Source organism: Haliotis rubra, unplaced genomic scaffold (assembly GCF_003918875.1).
Source record: "Haliotis rubra isolate DU_JTF1 unplaced genomic scaffold, ASM391887v1 Scf6, whole genome shotgun sequence".
Classification (NCBI taxonomy): Eukaryota; Metazoa; Mollusca; class Gastropoda; order Lepetellida; family Haliotidae; genus Haliotis; species Haliotis rubra.
The window spans coordinates 4609598-4629063 of NW_025767301.1; the positions used below are offsets into that span (position 1 = coordinate 4609598).

The 19466-nt window shown below is 40.2% G+C and overlaps 1 protein-coding gene across 1 annotated transcript in view; it reads left to right on the plus strand.

Moving 5' to 3' along the window:
* LOC124255320 (mitochondrial import inner membrane translocase subunit TIM50-like) overlaps positions 1-12633 on the plus strand; it is a 45170-nt gene extending 32537 nt beyond the window's left edge. The window contains exons 9-10 of the mRNA XM_046689210.1: positions 8254-8357; positions 11602-12633. Coding sequence (XP_046545166.1) covers positions 8254-8357; positions 11602-11691 — 194 coding nt within the window. The 3' untranslated portion in view covers positions 11692-12633. The remainder of the gene's footprint in view (positions 1-8253; positions 8358-11601) is intronic.
* Positions 12634-19466: the final 6833 nt, after the last annotated feature.

Sequence of the window (19466 nt, forward strand, 5' to 3'; positions counted from 1 at the left end):
CAAAACATCTTCATTAAGCTCTGCTCACGTGTTAACATCCGACAGATGTGATACAGATTAGAATTTTCAGATCTTCAGTTGTTAATGATATGTCATAACAGGGATAGGACAGAGAAAGTCTTTGAAATATTCACATATCAAGCCAGCTTTGAACTTCTGTGGCATTTCTATCAAATCTTGTGATATACACAGCAGTCGGTGAGTCAGCTATCACAACTTGTTTATCAGGTACAGACTTCAGGACAGTATATTGCTGACTTACAGAATATAATGTCCTTTTTTGGTGCCCCTAGGTGATTATTTCATATAATTGAACTTGTTAAGCCTTGAAGAATAAGTGTGGTGGATCGAGTTACATTTTTCTCACCATGGACCTGGGTCTATGCTCCTTGTGTATGATGTGCCTTCAAAACTCACTCACTCACTCTAGATGACTAGAATCGGCTGAAATAATTTTTAGGTCTGACTAATGTTATATAGTACTATTATAGAATTGAGAATATGGTGAACCTATAGCTTATGCTAAATGGTTTGATTTTATCCAGCAATGGGCTGTCTATATTGGTATATCATCATACCCATATCAGGATCAGCCCTAGAACTGTAGTGAGTCAGGTTGATAGCCCAGGGTGATGAAACTGGGTTGCAAGATTGTTCTAGGAAGCGACTGATTGGATCTGGTGGTAAGGCCTGGTGACTTTGTTGATGTATGTTACTGTATTCTAAGACTGTGTAGATCAATGCTCATGGTGTCAATCACTGCACTGTCTAGTGCAGACTCAATTATTTACAGACAGCTCTCATATAAAATGCTAGAATTTTGCTCACTAAAGCATTAAACATCAAAGACACAATGTCAACCATGCAAACATGGAGGCCTATTAACCCAAGAACTACAGTCTGAGAAAAGTGTTATTACAACTTGTTATCATCTGGAAATTTTGTTACATTTATTATGGTATTAAAGTGGGTATTATGCCTCAGTTAGCCATAGGGGCTGCGGGGTAGCCTGATGGTTAAAGTGTTCGCTTCGTAACGCCGAAGACCGGGTTCGATTCCCCAAATGGGTACAATGTGTGAAGCTCATTTCTGGTGTCCCCTGCCGTGATATTGCTGGAATATTGCTAAAAGCGGCGTTAAACCAAACTCACTCACTCACTCAGTCAGCCATATTACATGTGTGTGAGGACAGCCTGTAAGTAATGGAGTTAGAGCGAGTGCCATCTGTGTATCATAACAAGCAACAAGCTTCAGATGATAACCAACCACCTAGGTGGTCCAGCGGATAGGGGGCGGTGGGGTAGCCTTGTGGTTAAAGCGTTCGCTCGTCACGCCGATGACCCGGGTTCGAATCCCCACATGGGTACATTGTATGAAGCCCATTTCTTGTGTCCCCCGCCGTGATGTTGCTGGAATATTGCTAAAAGCGGCATAAAACCAAACTCAGTCAGTCAGTCAGTCCAGTGGATAGAACACCTGCTCAGAATGGAATGGTTTGTTCCTTGGCCTGGTCTCACCAAAGGGTGTTATGAAATGACACTTGTCACTTTGTCTGGTGTTCAGCATCAAGGGCATAAAACAAAGACTAGGTGGGTTGGAGTCCGTGTTCTGTGTCTGTGATGGGAATACATATATAAATGCGGAACGGTATCTCCATGGGCTAGCAAAACATGAGAACAACATTAGGCAGGACTTTCACAAGCAGACAGACACACATATATCACTGTAATCTTGATTCCTGTATTGCCTTGCCTGAAGAACTGGGTGCCGCTGTATAAAGCGATCTTAACGCTAAGGTGACCGTAACTCCCATACCTTAACATAGGCTTTATGTAGTCTTAGCGCTAAGGTGACCGTAACTCCCATACCTTAACATAGACTTTATGTAGTCTTAGCGCTAAGGAGACCGTAACTCCCATACCTTAACATAGGCTTTATGTAGTCTTAGCGCTAAGGTGACCGTAACTCCCATACCTTAACATAGACTTTATGTAGTCTTAGCGCTAAGGTGACCGTAACTCCCATACCTTAACATAGGCTTTATGTAGTCTTAGCGCTAAGGTGACCGTAAGTGACTGTAACTCCCATACCTTAACATAGGCTTTATGTAGTCTTAGCGTTAAGGTGACCGTAACTCCCATACCTTAACATAGACTTTATGTAGTCTTAGCGTTAAGGTGACCGTAACTCCCATACCTTAACATAGACTTTATGTAGTCTTAGCGCTAAGGTGACTGTAAGTGACTGTAACTCCCATACCTTAACATAGACTTTATGTAGTCTTAGCGTTAAGGTGACCGTAACTCCCATACCTTAACATAGACTTAAGCAACCTATGTTTGTCATTAAAGTGACTAATGGGCCCGGGTAATCGTGTTGATTTGGTTTTGGTTTTGTATCCCAGTTGTTGAGATGGATGCTTGTGATGTCAGTCATTGGATTGTGTGGTCCAGATTCGATTATTTACAGATTGCCATCATATAACTTAGTAGAATATTGCTGAGTGTGGCATTAAAAAAACAAACAAACCTTGCCTAAGTTATTCTCATGAGCCTCCACACATGACAGGCTACTCTCAGAATCTTCACAGGGTCGGTAAAAGGTCCACCACGATTGTGTTGGCTTGGCTGCAAGGTGTTTCTTCCTTCGCTGGATGATGTCACTCTTCATCTCATGGTGCTAATAAGGAAATGACTTTCACTTTGTGTGTTATGTGCTTATACACCGGTCATGTGACCAACCTTTTGACCAGTAGGAAGTCTGTATATCTGAAACGTATTAACATCACATTAAAAAATACTTGGGTGTAAAGAGTACCCAGCTCATATTATTAGGATAATGAATAACACTTTACCTGTTTTGAAACATTTTTTCCCCAGCATTTGCAATGTTAACAGCTCTGAATTTGTTAGTTAGTTTTCAATCCTCGCTGGTTTTCAGATAGATGAGAAGAGCATGTTGAAAGTGAGTGTTTTTCTTGACTATGCAAGGACTTAGTCCAACTCTGGAAGGCTAATGTAGGTTCATGGTGCGGAGGAATATTGCCAGTTGACACTGTATGGGAGATACAGACTAGCTGCAGTCCAACCCTGGACTTAAAGGCTAATGTAGGTTCATGGTACGGAGGAATATTGCCAGTTGACACTGTATGGGAGATACAGACTTGCTGCAGTCCAACCCTGGACTTAAGGGCTAATGTAGGTTCATGGTACGGAGGAATATTGCCAGTTGACACTGTATGGGAGATACAGACTTGCTGCAGTCCAACCCTGGACTTAAAGGCTAATGTAGGTTCATGGTACGGAGGAATATTGCTAGTTGACACTGTATGGGAGATACAGACTTGCTGCAGTCCAACCCTGGACTTAAAGGCTAATGTAGGTTCATGGTACTAGTTGACACTGTATGGGAGATACAGACTTGCTGCAGTCCAACCCTGGACTTAAAGGCTAATGAGGAATATTGCTAGTTGACACTGTATGGGAGATACAGACTTGCTGCAGTCCAACCCTGGACTTAAAGGCTAATGTAGGTTCATGGTACGGAGGAATATTGCTAGTTGACACTGTATGGGAGATACAGACTTGCTGCAGTCCAACCCTGGACTTAAGGGCTAATGTAGGTTCATGGTACGGAGGAATATTGCTAGTTGACACTGTATGGGAGATACAGACTTGCTGCAGTCCAACCCTGGACTTAAAGGCTAATGTAGGTTCATGAGTACGAGGAGGAATATTGCTAGTTGACACTGTATGGGAGATACAGACTAGCTGCAGTCCAACCCTGGACTTAAAAGGCTAATGTAGGTTCATGGTAGAGGAATATTGCCAGTTGACACTGTATGGGAGATACAGACTTGCTGCAGTCCAACCCTTGACACTGTATGGGAGATACAGTTGACACTGTATGGCTGCAGTCCAACCCTGGACTTAAAGGCTAATGTAGGTTCATGGTACGGAGGAATATTGCTAGTTGACACTGTATGGGAGATACAGACTTGCTGCAGTCCAACCCTGGACTTAAAGGCTAATGTAGGTTCATGTACGGAGGAATATTGCCAGTTGACACTGTATGGGAGATATTGCTGCAGTCCAACCCTGGACACTGTATGGGAGATACAGACACTGTGCAGTCCAACCCTGGACTTAAAAGGCTAATGTAGGTTCATGGTACGGAGGAATATTGCTAGTTGACACTGTATGGGAGATACAGACTTGCTGCAGTCCAACCCTGGACTTAAAGGCTAATGTAGGTTCATGGTACGGAGGAATATTGCTAGTTGACACTGTATGGGAGATACAGACTTGCTGCAGTCCAACCCTGGACTTAAAGGCTAATGTAGGTTCATGGTACGGAGGAATATTGCTAGTTGACACTGTATGGGAGATACAGACTTGCTGCAGTCCAACCCTGGACTTAAAGGCTAATGTAGGTTCATGGTACGGAGGAATATTGCTAGTTGACACTGTATGGGAGATACAGACTTGCTGCAGTCCAACCCTGGACTTAAAGGCTAATGTAGGTTCATGGTACGGAGGAATATTGCTAGTTGACACTGTATGGGAGATACAGACTTGCTGCAGTCCAACCCTGGACTTAAAGGCTAATGTAGGTTCATGGTAATGGGAGGAATATTGCTAGTTGACACTGTATGGGAGATACAGACTGCTGCAGTCCAACCCTGGACTTAATGGGAGGCTAATGTAGGTTCAGTTGGTATGGGATGGGGAATATTGACTTAAAGGCTAAGTTGACACTGTATGCGGAGATACAGACTAGCTGCAGTCCAACCCTGGACTTAAAGGCTAATGTAGGTTCATGGTACGGAGGAATATTGCCAGTTGACACTGTATGGGAGATACAGACTTGCTGCAGTCCAACCCTGGACTTAAAGGCTAATGTAGGTTCATGGTATGAGGAGGAATATTGCTAGTTGACACTGTATGGGAGATACAGACTTGCTGCAGTCCAACCCTGGACTTAAAGGCTAATGTAGGTTCATGGTACGGAGGAATATTGCTAGTTGACACTGTATGGGAGATACAGACTTGCTGCAGTCCAACCCTGGACTTAAAGGCTAATGTAGGTTCATGGTACGGAGGAATATTGCTAGTTGACACTGTATGGGAGATACAGACTTGCTGCAGTCCAACCCTGGACTTAAGGGCTAATGTAGGTTCATGGTACGGAGGAATATTGCTAGTTGACACTGTATGGGAGATACAATTGCCAGTTGACACTGTATGGGAGATACAACCATCGTATTGTGTTACAATCAGTGTATATTGGAACCCTTATGTTCGATCCTTGAAAGAGTGTTAGGAAAAAATGTCATTTGATTATTACTGACTGACTGAGTTTGGTTTTATGCCACTTTTAGCAATATTCCAGTAATGTCATGGCAGGGGACACCAGAAATGGGCTTCACACATTGTACCCATGTGGGGAATCGAACTCGGGTCTTTGGAGTGACGAGCGAACACTTTAACCACTAGGCTACCCCACTGCCCCAATTTGATTATTAAGTTACCTTCATAACTGTTTATATGTTTTTGCTGATTTCCTAATACAAAATGTGCATAATGGCCAAGATTGTTCAGTGAGCTTATGATGTGTTCAGTGTATGACTGCTGTTATCAACATATACTGGAACCCAGTCCTTTAAAGGGAGGTGACCCGAAGTCTGCATATAGGATGAAATATCATGTGATTATTAAGTTATCTCTATATAACTGTTTCTGTGTTTTGGCTGATTTCACGATACAAAATGTATAGGCCAGGATTGTTCTGTGAGCTTTTGATGTGCTTAATGCTCAATGGAAGTAAGTCATGAAATTTAACTTCTTTCGGAACCGGCTAAAGGGATGAACCAGATGATTAGGACTCAGAAACTTTATGAGTGAGTGAATTTTGTTTTACGCGGCACTCAGCAATATTCCAGCTGTATGGATATAGTTATAAATAATTGAGTCTGGACCAGACAATCAACAGCATGAGCATCGACCTGTGCAATTGGGAACCGATGACATGTGTCAACCAAGCCAGCGAGCCTGACCATCCGATCCCATTAGTCACCTCTTACGACAAGCATGGGTTACTGAAGGTTCATTCTAACCCGGACCTTCACAGGTAGAAACTTTATGAAGATATGCTGGTCCACATTGTGTCATGAATTGGTTCACTATATGGAATTGAACAAATGACTTGTTCTAACCCTGAAGGATGCTCTTTCTATGTGAACAATGTTTAAAACATCATTATGAGCATTAGATGTCAATGTTAATTATTATATACCCACTCTTGGAGTCTGCCAAACCTTTCAATTCAAGAATTAAAACAAAGAGAGACAAAGCACTTTTGCTGAACATATTCATTCAAACAGTCAGACTTGCGAGTAAGAAGAACTTGACTGATGGATAGAGTATGACAAAACTCATTTGGCCTTTGATCCTGGAGAGGTAAAATTACATTAAAACTTTGTTACTGCTCATTGTCATCCAAGGAACTGTTCTGTTTTAACAAATCTTAAGAAAGGTAATTCTGTGACAAGTAAAACAAATATTTTAAACACAAAATATCTTGGAGATCCTCATCATTCTCTTTACAAACCTCACCTTCTCTTACATTTTACTAGAAACACTGGTGCGTAAGTAGGACTAAAGTATACTTAATAGCTTTTGAATATCTGTATTAGCATAAAACATTTTTAACAAATAAACCTCATTGAGGAAATTGCAGATTGGTTGTATTTTTATATGTGAAATGGAGAACACTTATTCTGAGTAAGCAGTTCTCTATTCTTCATATCAGCAACACTGACTCTTGACTCAGTGAGGGTGGGGTAGCCTAGTGGGTAAAGCGTCTGCTCATCATGCTGAAGATCCGGGTTCAATTCCCCACATGGGTACAGTGTGTGAAGTCCATTTCTAGTGTCCCCCGCCGTGATATTGCTGGAACATTGCTAAAAGTGGCATAAAACCATACTCACTCACTTGACAGTGAGGAGTTGACAGACTTCTCTCCATAGCTGTCGGGACCCGTGAAGATCCGGGTTACAATTGATCTTCAGTAACCCATACTTGTAAGAAGTGACTGACGGGATTGGGTGGTCAGATTCGCTGACTTGGTTGACACATGTCATTGTATCCCAATAGTGTAGATTGATGCTCATCGATGTTGATCACTGGATTGTCTGGTCCAGACGTGAAGCTTTACAGACTGCTGCCACAGAGCTGGAAAATTGTTGAGTGTAGGCATTAAACAACAAACCAACCATAGCTTAGGCAATTTGTGAGGGCATGGAAAAATGGCTAACCAAATCATGCCCACAACATCTATCTTTATATGTCAAAAACTATTTTAAAGAATAGTTTATACACAAATAGCCTCTTCACACAGAGACTCAATCTATTAATATGAAAATTTGGAATTATTGAAAGTAGTTAAATTTGGTATAATTTGGTCATTTCTCTTTTAGACATTAGACCTCAGTTTGAACTGGGGGCCATAACATTCTTTAATGTATCTTGACCATTATGCCAGGTGAGCGCAGGACACAGCTCATCAGTTCTCTTTAACGTATCTTGGCTCCTTTTAATCTGTAGACATTGCACGATCTCATCTGAGATGTGCACGAGAACAGTTGATTGGGGATTTCCTCCATGAGACTGCCCTGCTGGTTGTAATAGGGAAATAAAACCTCTTTAAGATAAGCCTGCTACATTTTAGACATAACTCAACCCACAGTCTATGCAGTGAAGAGGGGTCACAGAAGCAAATTCTGAATATCCTATCATTGTAAGAGGTGACTACGTAGGGTATGTAAGTCATGTTGAAATTGATTTATAGTAACAATAAAGACATGAACTGCTAGGGTGGGTTGTGTAGATCTGTATGGTTCATGTCAAAGCTGTTTGTAATTGTATTAAAGATGGCACCATGGGGGGCCTGTCGTTGGAGTTCTGCTGGAATTAGTTGTACAGGGACATTCTGTTTAGCCTACAGGAGACCTACTATTCTGGGTTCGAATCCTGAGTGTTCTTAGGTTTGTCAGCACCATACCCATGCTAGTTGGGTTCATCAAAGCAAACAAGGGAGATAATTCTATGGATTTACACCTTCTTTATAACAATTAGCGTGACGATTCGATTCTATTATATACACCCATTGTTGCTGTCATTGTGAAAGAGACTTATATCTCCAAAGAGTTATCTTCCCTGTTCATCATACCTCATCTAAATGCTGATGTTCCAGCGCTGGCATCAAGTGGCGTAGAAGACATCCGACCAGTGATGGAGTACTACAGCAAGTTTGACAACCCCCTCGAGATGTTCAAGGAGAACCAGAGGAAACTACAGGTAACATCTTTCCCTTCCTGCTGATCAAATGGAACAGTAGTTGTTGTGTTTGCTTGTTATGGGGGAGTACCTGGTTTAATTATTATCAGTTAAATTCAGAGAGAAAAATGTGTTGCATAGTCTTCGTCCTCAGATCAGATAGAGGTTCTGCTTTGCAATAGCAATATCTATACTTTATGGGGTAGTTGAGAGTTGTTTCCCTTTGTCAGATTAGGATCTGCTTGATCATGGGATCAAATTTCAGAATCTTATCAGTTATGATCCTTCACAACCACCTCCATGGTGCAGTGGTTAGAGCGTCCGCCCACAGAGCAGAAGGTGGCGGGTTCAATCCCCGGGCCGCGTCATACCAAAAGACGTTAAAATATGGTATTTGTTGGTCCCTGCCTGGTGCTCAGCATTAATGGGTACTACAAGGACTGGTCAGCTCAGAGTCAGTATAATGTGTCTGAGTGGGTTATTCATGCTTAACTGCGGCATGGTATCTCAGCGTACTGGCACTATAAAACCAGCTGAAGTCTGGGCTAGTACAAGTAGCCACACATACACATGCATGTACGTTATCATGTGAGCGAAATATTCTTAAGCACGACGTTAAACCCCATTTCACTTCCCCTTCAAAGTTATAAATACATCGACTTACTGTTTCACTATGCATATGATACATTACATTACAAGCCATATTGGTTTATAGCTCATGAATAATAACAGAAACTGTTCAGGAACCAGTTTATATAGATTCAGTAGTGTTTTCTGGTTGGCTATGAATAAAAGAATCTGCCCAAAAGCTTATGTTTCTCTCCTAGAATATCTTATCTTTGCTGTCTGAGAAATAAACAAAACAAAATGATTCAGGGCTGTGATTCACCTGCAGAAAGGAAGACAATATAAACGTATGAAATAAAAGTACTGTATCGAGATACGAATTGTATTGCACCCATATTATTTGGATACCAATCATTACACCTCTAATCATATAAAAAAATTAATTTTTTTTTTTATTATCTTTATTTCCACATTTTACATAGTACATGAAGAATGCATTCACATAAGTATATTCATACAAATATTCATATACAATATATCAAGTATATTCAATACACCCTCACAAATCCCCATCATACAATGAATAAACGTCTTTGAATATCTTATTTCGGTGATTCCAATACTAATAATAGTAATTAAATACATTTATTATATGTTTTCTGACCTAGTATTTTCTGTAAATAGATTGTGGAAAGATCTCTAATCATATAATAATGAAAGTATTCAACTATTCCTGCATGTTTCCTTGGCTAAGAAGTGTTATCTTGTGGAGCCGTCTTTGTGTGTTGATGCCGTTGAAGCGATAATAAATTAGTCTAATCATAAAGTTTGTCAAGGAAGCATATGTTGTCAAAATCATGTACTGTGAAAACTTGCCGTAAAATATGTTACACATGTTGGAGAAACTTGTTTCAAAAGCCTCCTTTTGTAGAAAAGAACTTGCAATCCAGTATTTATTGCCACACTTGATGACTTAATTGTATTGCCCAATAAATCAGGTTGGGAAGTATTACCAGAGTAAGGTGGCTATTGAAGGCGGTCTTCCCAGCTGCTGCTGTCCAACACACGGCTGGTAGAGCTGTTTACAATAGTTCCAAAAGGTCTGTCATAACATAAATCAGTCCTGTGCCTTTGTGATTTATCCTGTTCCGATAAACCCTGTCATGTAATCTCAATCTCACCACCCTGTGCCTTCAAATTCTTCACGGAAGCATTTACAAAAACTGTAGCAACAGAAACAACTTGTTCAATGGTGGCCACGCTTCGGGAGAATTAAAAGTTATTGCCGAGAAACATGGTGTAAATTGTTAAAGATCAAATGAGGTTATCTCCCAGTGAGACAGATTATGTGTAATTTATTATATAAGGACATTGAACTAAACATGAAATAAATCATTTGATAGAGGAAGACTTGTTCAACAATGCTGTTTCAATGTTGAGGATTGCTTTTTCAAGGATTTGGAGGTGTGTCTGATGAAAAATACATATGAAAGATCACAAAGGTATATTACTCATTACAAAATATTTTAAAAAGATGTGAAAAGTTTTTGTTTGCTTAAATTATACATAACAAAAGGGAAAATGATAAATCCCATCACAAATATCAATTTGGTTCTTTTATTTAGTAGTTCCCTGTGAAACATAGTGTTGGGAATTGGTTAAAATCTCATAATTGATGATTGGTTCATTACAACCGATCAATCGTCGAAAATAATTGGTTAGCGTCATGTATGAAATGTTCCTGGTTATTTTTGTAAAAGCACAAAACATAAAGAAAAAACATGTTGTTCTTTGGGGTGATTTTGCAAATTGCACATCTTTAAAGGATGACTAGTATCTTAGGAACATAAATTTCGTGGGGTTTTAAAGATAAATTCAATTGTCACTTGGAACGAGCTTGTAATGCTCATGAAATTTAACAGACAAAACCAACTGTGTGAAAAATATTGTTAATGCAAAAAGTGTTCCAGAATTGTTTGTGTTCGATTATGAGAAAACATGATCAATTGTTTGGTCGTTTAGTCGCTGCGACCAATCTTCGATTATTTCAATTAATCGGACCAACACTAGTGAAACAATAGATAAATTTGTCCAGTTATTGTCAAGATTTTCCAGTGACTATGGTTATCTCCTGACTATGGTATATTAGCCCTCTTACCGGCATGTCATTAAATAGTTTATCAAACCTTTGCAACACACAATGGTTTTCAAGTGTGATGACTAACTAGTTGCCTGCTAATCTATCTTTGGATTGACCCATGAAGATCCAGGTTAGAATTGGTCTTCAGTAACCCATGTTTGTCGTAACAGGTGACTAACAGGATGGTCAGGCTTGCTGACTTGGTTGACACATGTCATCGTGTCCCAATTGCGTAGAATGATGCTCATGCTTTTGATCACTGTATTGTCTGGTCGATTATTTACAGACCGCCACCATATAGCTGGAATATTGCTGAGTGTGGCGTAAAACTAAATTCACTCACTCACTCACTATCTTTGGATTGAAGAAAACGGTTTCTGGGTACAGCAAAAATAGTATGTTCCTATTACTAATCCATGATGTTGATGCTACTGAAACATTATGTCCAATCAGCAGTGAGACCAGATATTATGCCTGCAACTGGTCATGGTTTGGGATTGATATATAGCAACTTAATGTGGTATGAGCATTATTTATCACATCTCTGTTCTTTTTCAGGCAGAGCAGGAAAAACAGCTCATGATTCAGAAGGATCAACAAAAGAAAAAAGTTGGGGGGTCTTGGGGCCTGAATCCATTCCGCAGATGATGTCGTTGATTATATAAGCCAATCACATCAAAGCATTTTGCTGCAGCACTATTACTACCAAGATGAATATTATGTATCAAATGTGAGCTGTAAATACACGAAGTGTTCAAGGTGTGCATGATTAGATGGCAGGAAGCTTGAGTTGCTGCCTTTCTTTAGGAATTATTGTGTTGGATGTCAAGTGAATTCATTGGCTGAACAGTGGTCTTTGGTTAGGGAGTTATTTCCATGTATCACATACTTCGGTCAGATTACTTTAAATTTTAAGGGAATTCATTGGCTGAACAGTGGTCTTCTGTTATGGAGTTTTTTTCAATGTATCAAATACTACGGTCAGATCATTTTGAATTCAAGTGAATTCATTGGCTGAACAGTGGTCTTCTATTAGGGAGTTATTTCCACGTATCACATACTTCAGTGAGAGTACTGATTACCTACTGCATTACGTTATGAAAATATGACCAGTACATCAACTAGGAGTGTATCAAACATCAATATATTACAATCTACAATATTAGTATAACGGGAGGGGTTTAAACATATTGTCGATCATATGCGTGTCAATCAATAGTGACAATATTCACAGTTAGTTATAAATAAAACAGCTTACGTGTTTAAAAATTCTTATACAGTTGCATGTCAAATGTGTCCAAAGTTGTCTGGCAAGAATGAAGACAACTTCAGATTAGATTTGGCCGACTTTGGCATGGTCGGCAATTCTTTATTCATTTCTGTAACATTGAGTAATATAATCATCAGCCATACAACTTGTTTAAAACTATCTCCATACTACTGTAACAGTTGACAACAATTATGATACTTTTTGCAATAGTGTGGGATACTATTCCAATACAATGCCACTTTTGAAAATAACCCAGTAGTCATCCTCAGCAGATTTGTTGACAGTGAAGGAAATTCGGAAATAAAACAGTTTATCTTTAATTTAAGCATTGGATCGTGCATTACTGTTGGTTTCACAATAGTAGTGTAGTAAACTGGACCACTTGTACTGTCGGGGGCGGTGGGGTAGCCTAGTGGTTAAAGCGTTGGCTCATCACTCCGAAGACCCGGGTTCAAATCCCCACTTGGGTACATTGTGTGAAGCCCATTTCTGGTGTCCCCCGCCGTGATGTTTCTGGAATATTGCTAAAAGCGGCGTAAAACCAAACTCAGTCAGTCACTTGTACTGACAAGGTACTCAGTGCTCAGTTGTATACCTTAGTTTGACAGGATCTGCTGGTTGTAGGCTCGAGTGCAAACATCACCACACTTCGTTAGTTTTTTTTTTAATGTATAAGATTTGAATAGGTAGTTATGAACTATATATATTATCTGTGAAATTATTATTTTGTTATCAGATTGAATAAGGGCATCATCATGTCCCTTGTTGTGGAGTTGCTGCCCATGATGGTGGGAGTGCGGGCTGGTTCACTACTGCTTTCACCATTAGTTGGGGTTCTGTTCTTCACATTCATCTTGTGCCAAACCAATTCTCCATCACCATGTAATGAAACAACTGTCATCACACCTGTTTCATTGTGGTGATAGACATGGGACTAATGACTAGATGTTTTCAATGTTAGAACTAATGTGAAATAATTTGGTTAGAGCAAGGGAAACATGATCATACAAAACCAGTAACTTTGTTAAGACTCATGGCCCTATTCAGTTTTAACCCTGATGAGAATACCCATGAAGATCCTGGTTAGAATAGGTCTTCAGTAACCCATGCTTGTTAGAAGAGACGACTCGGGTGGTCAGGCTCTCTGACTGGGTTGACACATGTCATCGTATACCCAATTGCGTAGAACCATGCTCATGACATTGAGCACTGGATTGTCTGGTCCAGATTTTATTATTTACAGACCACCGCCATAGAGCTGTAATATTGCTGAGTACGGCATTAAACAACCAGCCAACCAACCCTGATGAAGAACAGTCTGAAACATCCACAGCTAATCAGTGATGTCTCTGTTTTGGATTACAGCAGAAGGGGTAATCAGTTTGTTACAAAACTTTTTTATGTATATTTGCCAGAACTTGGCATCGTGTGTCATTTTCAGTAGTTGTTCATGGCTTCTTCTGTCGTGATGTTGCTGGAATATTGCTAAAAGAGGCGTAAAACCAAACTCACTCACTCATGGCTTCATACTAGTGGTAGAAGTCACTGACTGGGTCATTATTGCCACATACTACCTGGGGTGGACACTCTGTATGGTGATTGGATGAAGTCAGTGGTAACGACTCATTGTTCACTTCTATGTATATGGAATAGTCATTTAGTAGTTTAACTGAGTGTTACGTATGTATGTGTGTACATATATTGACCGATTATTGCCTGTGATGAAATGTTTATGAATGACTACTAAGACAGAAAATTAAACTCAATTTGTAGAACATGTTTACTGTTTTTTATTGAAATCTGGAAGAAACCATTACACACAGGTAGTTGGTCACATGAATTGATCTGCTGGCATTATCACATTGCACCAGGTACATGTAGCTTGGTTTGGTGCAACCCACACAATATCAGTGTTAAACTCCAGTTGTTTACGAGGTACCTTCTATCATGATGATACACTGCAGATAAGCACAGAAAACAATTTTCATTGTTGTGTATACATACTACTCAAAAACTCAAAAGAACACATTACTGTGTTTCACATTTTGTTTTGCACTCATGCTTAGTTACCATTTTGGGATCCATGCTCACACTGTCACACACTGGTTTGTCCACTCAGTCTGGCCTGGATCCATGTCACACCTTCACCCTCTGGTTTGTCCACTCACATCCAGGCTTGGATCCATGCTTACACTATCACCCTTTGGTTTGTCCACTCACAGTCTGGCCTAAAACCATGCTCACACCATCACCCTCTGGTTTGTCCACTCACATCCAGGCTTGGATCAATGCTCACTCTGTCACCCTCTGGTTTGTCCACTCACATCCTGACCTGGATCCATGTTCACACTATCACCCTCTGGTTTGTCCACTCGCAGTCTTGCCTTGATCCATGCTCACACTATCACACACTGGTTTGTCCACTCACATCCTGGCCTGGATCAATGCTTACACTATCACCCTCTGGTTTGTCCACTCACATCCTGGCCTGGATCCATGCTTATACTATTACCCTCTGGTTTGTCAACTCAGTCTGGCCTGGATCCATGCTCACAGTATCACCCTCTGGTTTGTCCACTCGCAGTCTTGCCTGGATCCATGCTGACTCTATCACCCTCTGGTTTGTCAACTCACATCCTGGCCTGAATCCATGCTCACAGTATCACACACTGGTTTGTCCACTTTCATCCTGGTCTGGATCCCCACTCACGCTATCACCCTCATGTGTCTCCTTACATCCTGATGTTGAAAGAGGATCCATGTTCTCACAATCACCCTCTGGTTTGTCTACTCACATCCTGACATTGAAGGAAGATAAATGCTCACATGATTACCCTATAGTTAGTCGTCTACCGATAATACACACCACTACAGTAGTTTCGGACCCTGTGGTTTTAAAGATGTTTCAGAAATTGGTACAGCTGGAGTCAATCAAATTTGTGACAGTCTCAGTGTGGATGAATATACTACTCACACTTTGCTAAGGATCACAACAAATCGCAACTTTACTTAAACGTAGATTTATAATTTGAAATTGTATCCTTTTAAAACTGGATAAATAATGATATGGTAACACATCTTTAGGAAAACAGTCACTTTAAGCTAGCCGTATGCTCTTGATACATGTGTCAGGGGTGGAAATAACCCATTGCCCGACGTCCGAGTCCAGTGTTTTTTTCTGTTGGGCAAGCAAATTTGTATATCACACTGTACCGGTGTCCAGTTGACATTCCAACGTTAATTATGTTGTTTATTTCAAAATTCAACAAGAAAACGGACGGTAAAGTGGACAAATTATCAGGTCAAGTGATTTTACATGTGCCACTGTACCGGAGTACACTTGCAATTTTATAGTTATTTCCACCCATGAATGTGTATAACCATAAAAATGGTTTTCATGGCACCAATCAACCATTTTGCAAATCATGTCACGGGTCACTGACAAGTACACAACACCTGTCAATAGCAGGTATGGGATCCACAAGATGCAGTGAGATACTGAAAACTTGGATCCATGCTTACAATAGGCTTAGATATTTAAACCAAATTTGACCCCACATCATAGTTTTCTGTTGAATCAATGATTTGATCCCTAGCAAAGTGTGAATAGTATATGTTTTATGTGGCCATATAAAAAAAACAACAACTGCAATATGACAGTCTGTAAGGACAAAGTAACCTATTATACTTATTATATAATTCTCTTAGCCAATATAAATTCAAGTGAATTTTATTTAATTGATGCTTAAAATGGTAACTCATTTATTCCATTAGCATCTGCCACACTGTTTAGACCAACATCACCTTGGTAGTATCACAACAGGCTTCAACTACAAGCAGCAGATTGTCTCAAATAGCTGCAAATTGCTGCATTTAAGGCATTAAATGCCATTTTCACACTAGCAGTGCAACTTGAAATCAAATTGCAGAACTGGTAATGATTGAAACACAAACATCCATTATCAGCACACTTAATGTCAGTTGTAAATTCTGAATCGTCATTACAGGTAGCACTTACCTGTGGGACAGGTAGGACACCGTGCCCCCGACATATTGATCATTCCACCTCCTCAAACAACTCCCCATTTAGTATTTCATGCGCCGTCTCCTAAGTAAATCAAAAACATCCATATATAGCCAATTCTGGTTGGAATAAAGGATGGGAAGGTTATGTAAAACCTGCGTGGGAGATGGCATTGTTGGGTTGCAGTCAACACATAAAGGAGGAAGTGTGTCGTCAACATGTCTGTTCTGGAGAGAAATAACCTCTGCTGCATTCACAGACAACAGCAGTCATTGTTTCATATGATCCGCATCAATACTGTTATCAAACGCTGAAACACACAAAGGTAGTACAAATCGTGAACAATGAACTGACAGTGTAGAAAGATTGTCAGTCTTCTAAATTACAGAGATAATTTTTTAATACACATGTAGTTTACTGCTTTTTCGAAATACCAATTCAAGAACATATACTCATCAGAGAAAGTTAAGCAACAGCAATTATTTTGTGGATATTCTATTTATCAACAAAACGTTTAAATTACACAATAATAAATAATGTATTTTTCTCAAAATTCCTTAAAGTCCACATAATTACCCTTGAGTGAGTGAGTATTGTTGCTGCTTTAGAGCACTTCACACACTTCTATGTGGGCAAATGAGCCCAACCATTACAACAGTTACCCTCCCACCCCTAGCTACCCTTGAAAACAACATAATGCAATTTGGTTTACACATGTGAAACAAAGTTGAGTGGAGTAATTTGTTCCCAATAATTTTGATAAGGTTTACTCTTCAAGGTCACATGGAAGGGAAATATGACAAGCAGAGCTTGCAAACCAAGTTCTTATTCAGTAGATATGGGACTGAATTCCACTGTATGAGGCCCATTTCCAGCCTATATCTGGGCATGTCAGTTAATGCCCCAGTTAAGGTAATGATGCAGTAAATGCTAAATCGGAATCCATCTTACATCAGTCACTGGCTCTTCAAAAACCATTAACACATATTAGCTCCACTTGATATGTCAAGGGGGGCGGTGGGGTAGCCTAGTGGTTAAAGCGTTGGCTCGTCACGCCGAAGACCCGGGTTCGAATCCCCACATGGGCACAATGTGTGAAGCCCATTTCTGGTGTCCCCCGCTGTGATGTTGCTGGAATATTGCTAAAAGCAGCGTAAAACCAAACTCAGTCAGTCAGTCAGTCAGTCAGTCAGTCAGTGATATGTCAAGTTATTAACTGCAAAAATGTCTGATGAGTTGTAGATAACGGTACACTTTGAGTGAGTTGTGTTTTATGCCGCTTTTAGCAACATTCCCACAATATCAGGACAGGGGACACCTGAATGGGTTACACATTGTACCCATGTTGGGAATTGCATCCATGCCTTCAGCATGACAAGCAAACACTTTAACCATCAGGCTACCCCACCCATCGCCCCTTGTACATGATACGGTACAATGTTAACATACATGGTAAACAGGTGATGGACCAGTGCTCTGATTAGTAAGCTAAGACATAAACTCACTGTAGTGTACGCCATGGTTACTTATGAATGGAGCAAAGGACACAACTCATTTGGCCTTGCATGGCATCGATCATACAAGGTTGGGCGTGACCTGCGACATTGGACTGTTTCACTGTTCAAAATGGCTGCCCTTTGGTTCTAGTCAGACTTATATTCATTCAACATTCCCTACCTGTCAGTCTAGTAAGTTACTGCCAACTGTCTAGTAGATATATGGCAACTGTCTAGTAATCTGTCCACCTGTCTGTAAAATGGCCGTCTGTCTTGTAGTATATGACCAACAGTTCACTAAATTCTGCCTTACTGTCTAGTCAAATATATCTAACTGTCCAGTACATTATGTACAAATCCTTGACACACTAAAATGTCTGACCCTGATCTGGGATTCATGTCAGAGCAGTTCCTTGGCAACACATCCAGTACTTGATGGTTGGTTACCTGGTTTAGTTGGTGTCATCATCATGTGTCATCATTCTGTCCTGATGACATGGGATGGTGCTCATTCACCACTTTTGTCTGGTCCTGATCTGATTACTTACAGGCTGTATAGCTCAGTCAGGATGCAAGACTTTGTCATTATACCAGAGCTAACATCTCTCTCAGCTAAGTGTGACCTTTTAGAGAATTCAAAGGTATTATCAAAACAGGGTTGATGTAAATAAACCCAAATGAGTTGATCCTAACCAATGGCACATATACAAAATGTCATGACATTTTGAACAAAATGGACAAAACTTTGTTCCAAGTATGGCTGCCATGATGGCCATATTGGAAATTGGTTATTAACCTCTTGAACAAATTAGGTTTTCAACATTGGCGTGAACAAGCATGTAAGGTCGGCTATATTTGTCTAGTAGTTTCTGAGGGTAAGATGTTTATGATGAAAGCTGTACAAAGTCAGTCAAGCTGAAGAGGTGGTCCTGTAACCCAATGGGCATTATTCCCATCATAAATTCCTTCTTAAGACAAGTCGATCAGGAGTGGGTAACTGAATGTTGTTTGATGCCACAGTCAGCAATATTTAAATCATTTCATGGTCTCCTGCATATTGTTCATTCTGATGATCTGGTGACTAATCACACGATGACTGATAAATAGTTTTTGGGCAGACAACACTCCACGTCAGGTCACACTCTTGATTAAGGTACAAACAAGGGATCCTGATGACTTGCCTGGCATCTCCAGATCAGAAAGACTGAAGGTAAGCCCAGGCTGCTGCTGTACAAAACAACCTTAGTGCTAAGACTACCTTAAGTCTATGTTAATGTATGGGAGTTACGCTCACCTTAGTGCTAAGACTACCTTTAGTCTATGTTAATGTATGGGAGTTACGCTCACCTTAGTGCTAAGACTACCTTAAGTCTATGTTAATGTATGGGAGTTACGCTCACCTTAGTGCTAAGACTACCTTAAGTCTATGTTAATGTATGGGAGTTACGCTCACCTTAGTGCTAAGACTACCTTAAGTCTATGTTAATGTATGGGAGTTACGCTCACCTTAGTGCTAAGACTACCTTAAGTCTATGTTAATGTATGGGAGTTACGGTCACCTTAGTGCTAAGACTACCTTAAGTCTATGTTAATGTATGGGAGTTACGGTCACCTTAGCGCTAAGACTACCTTA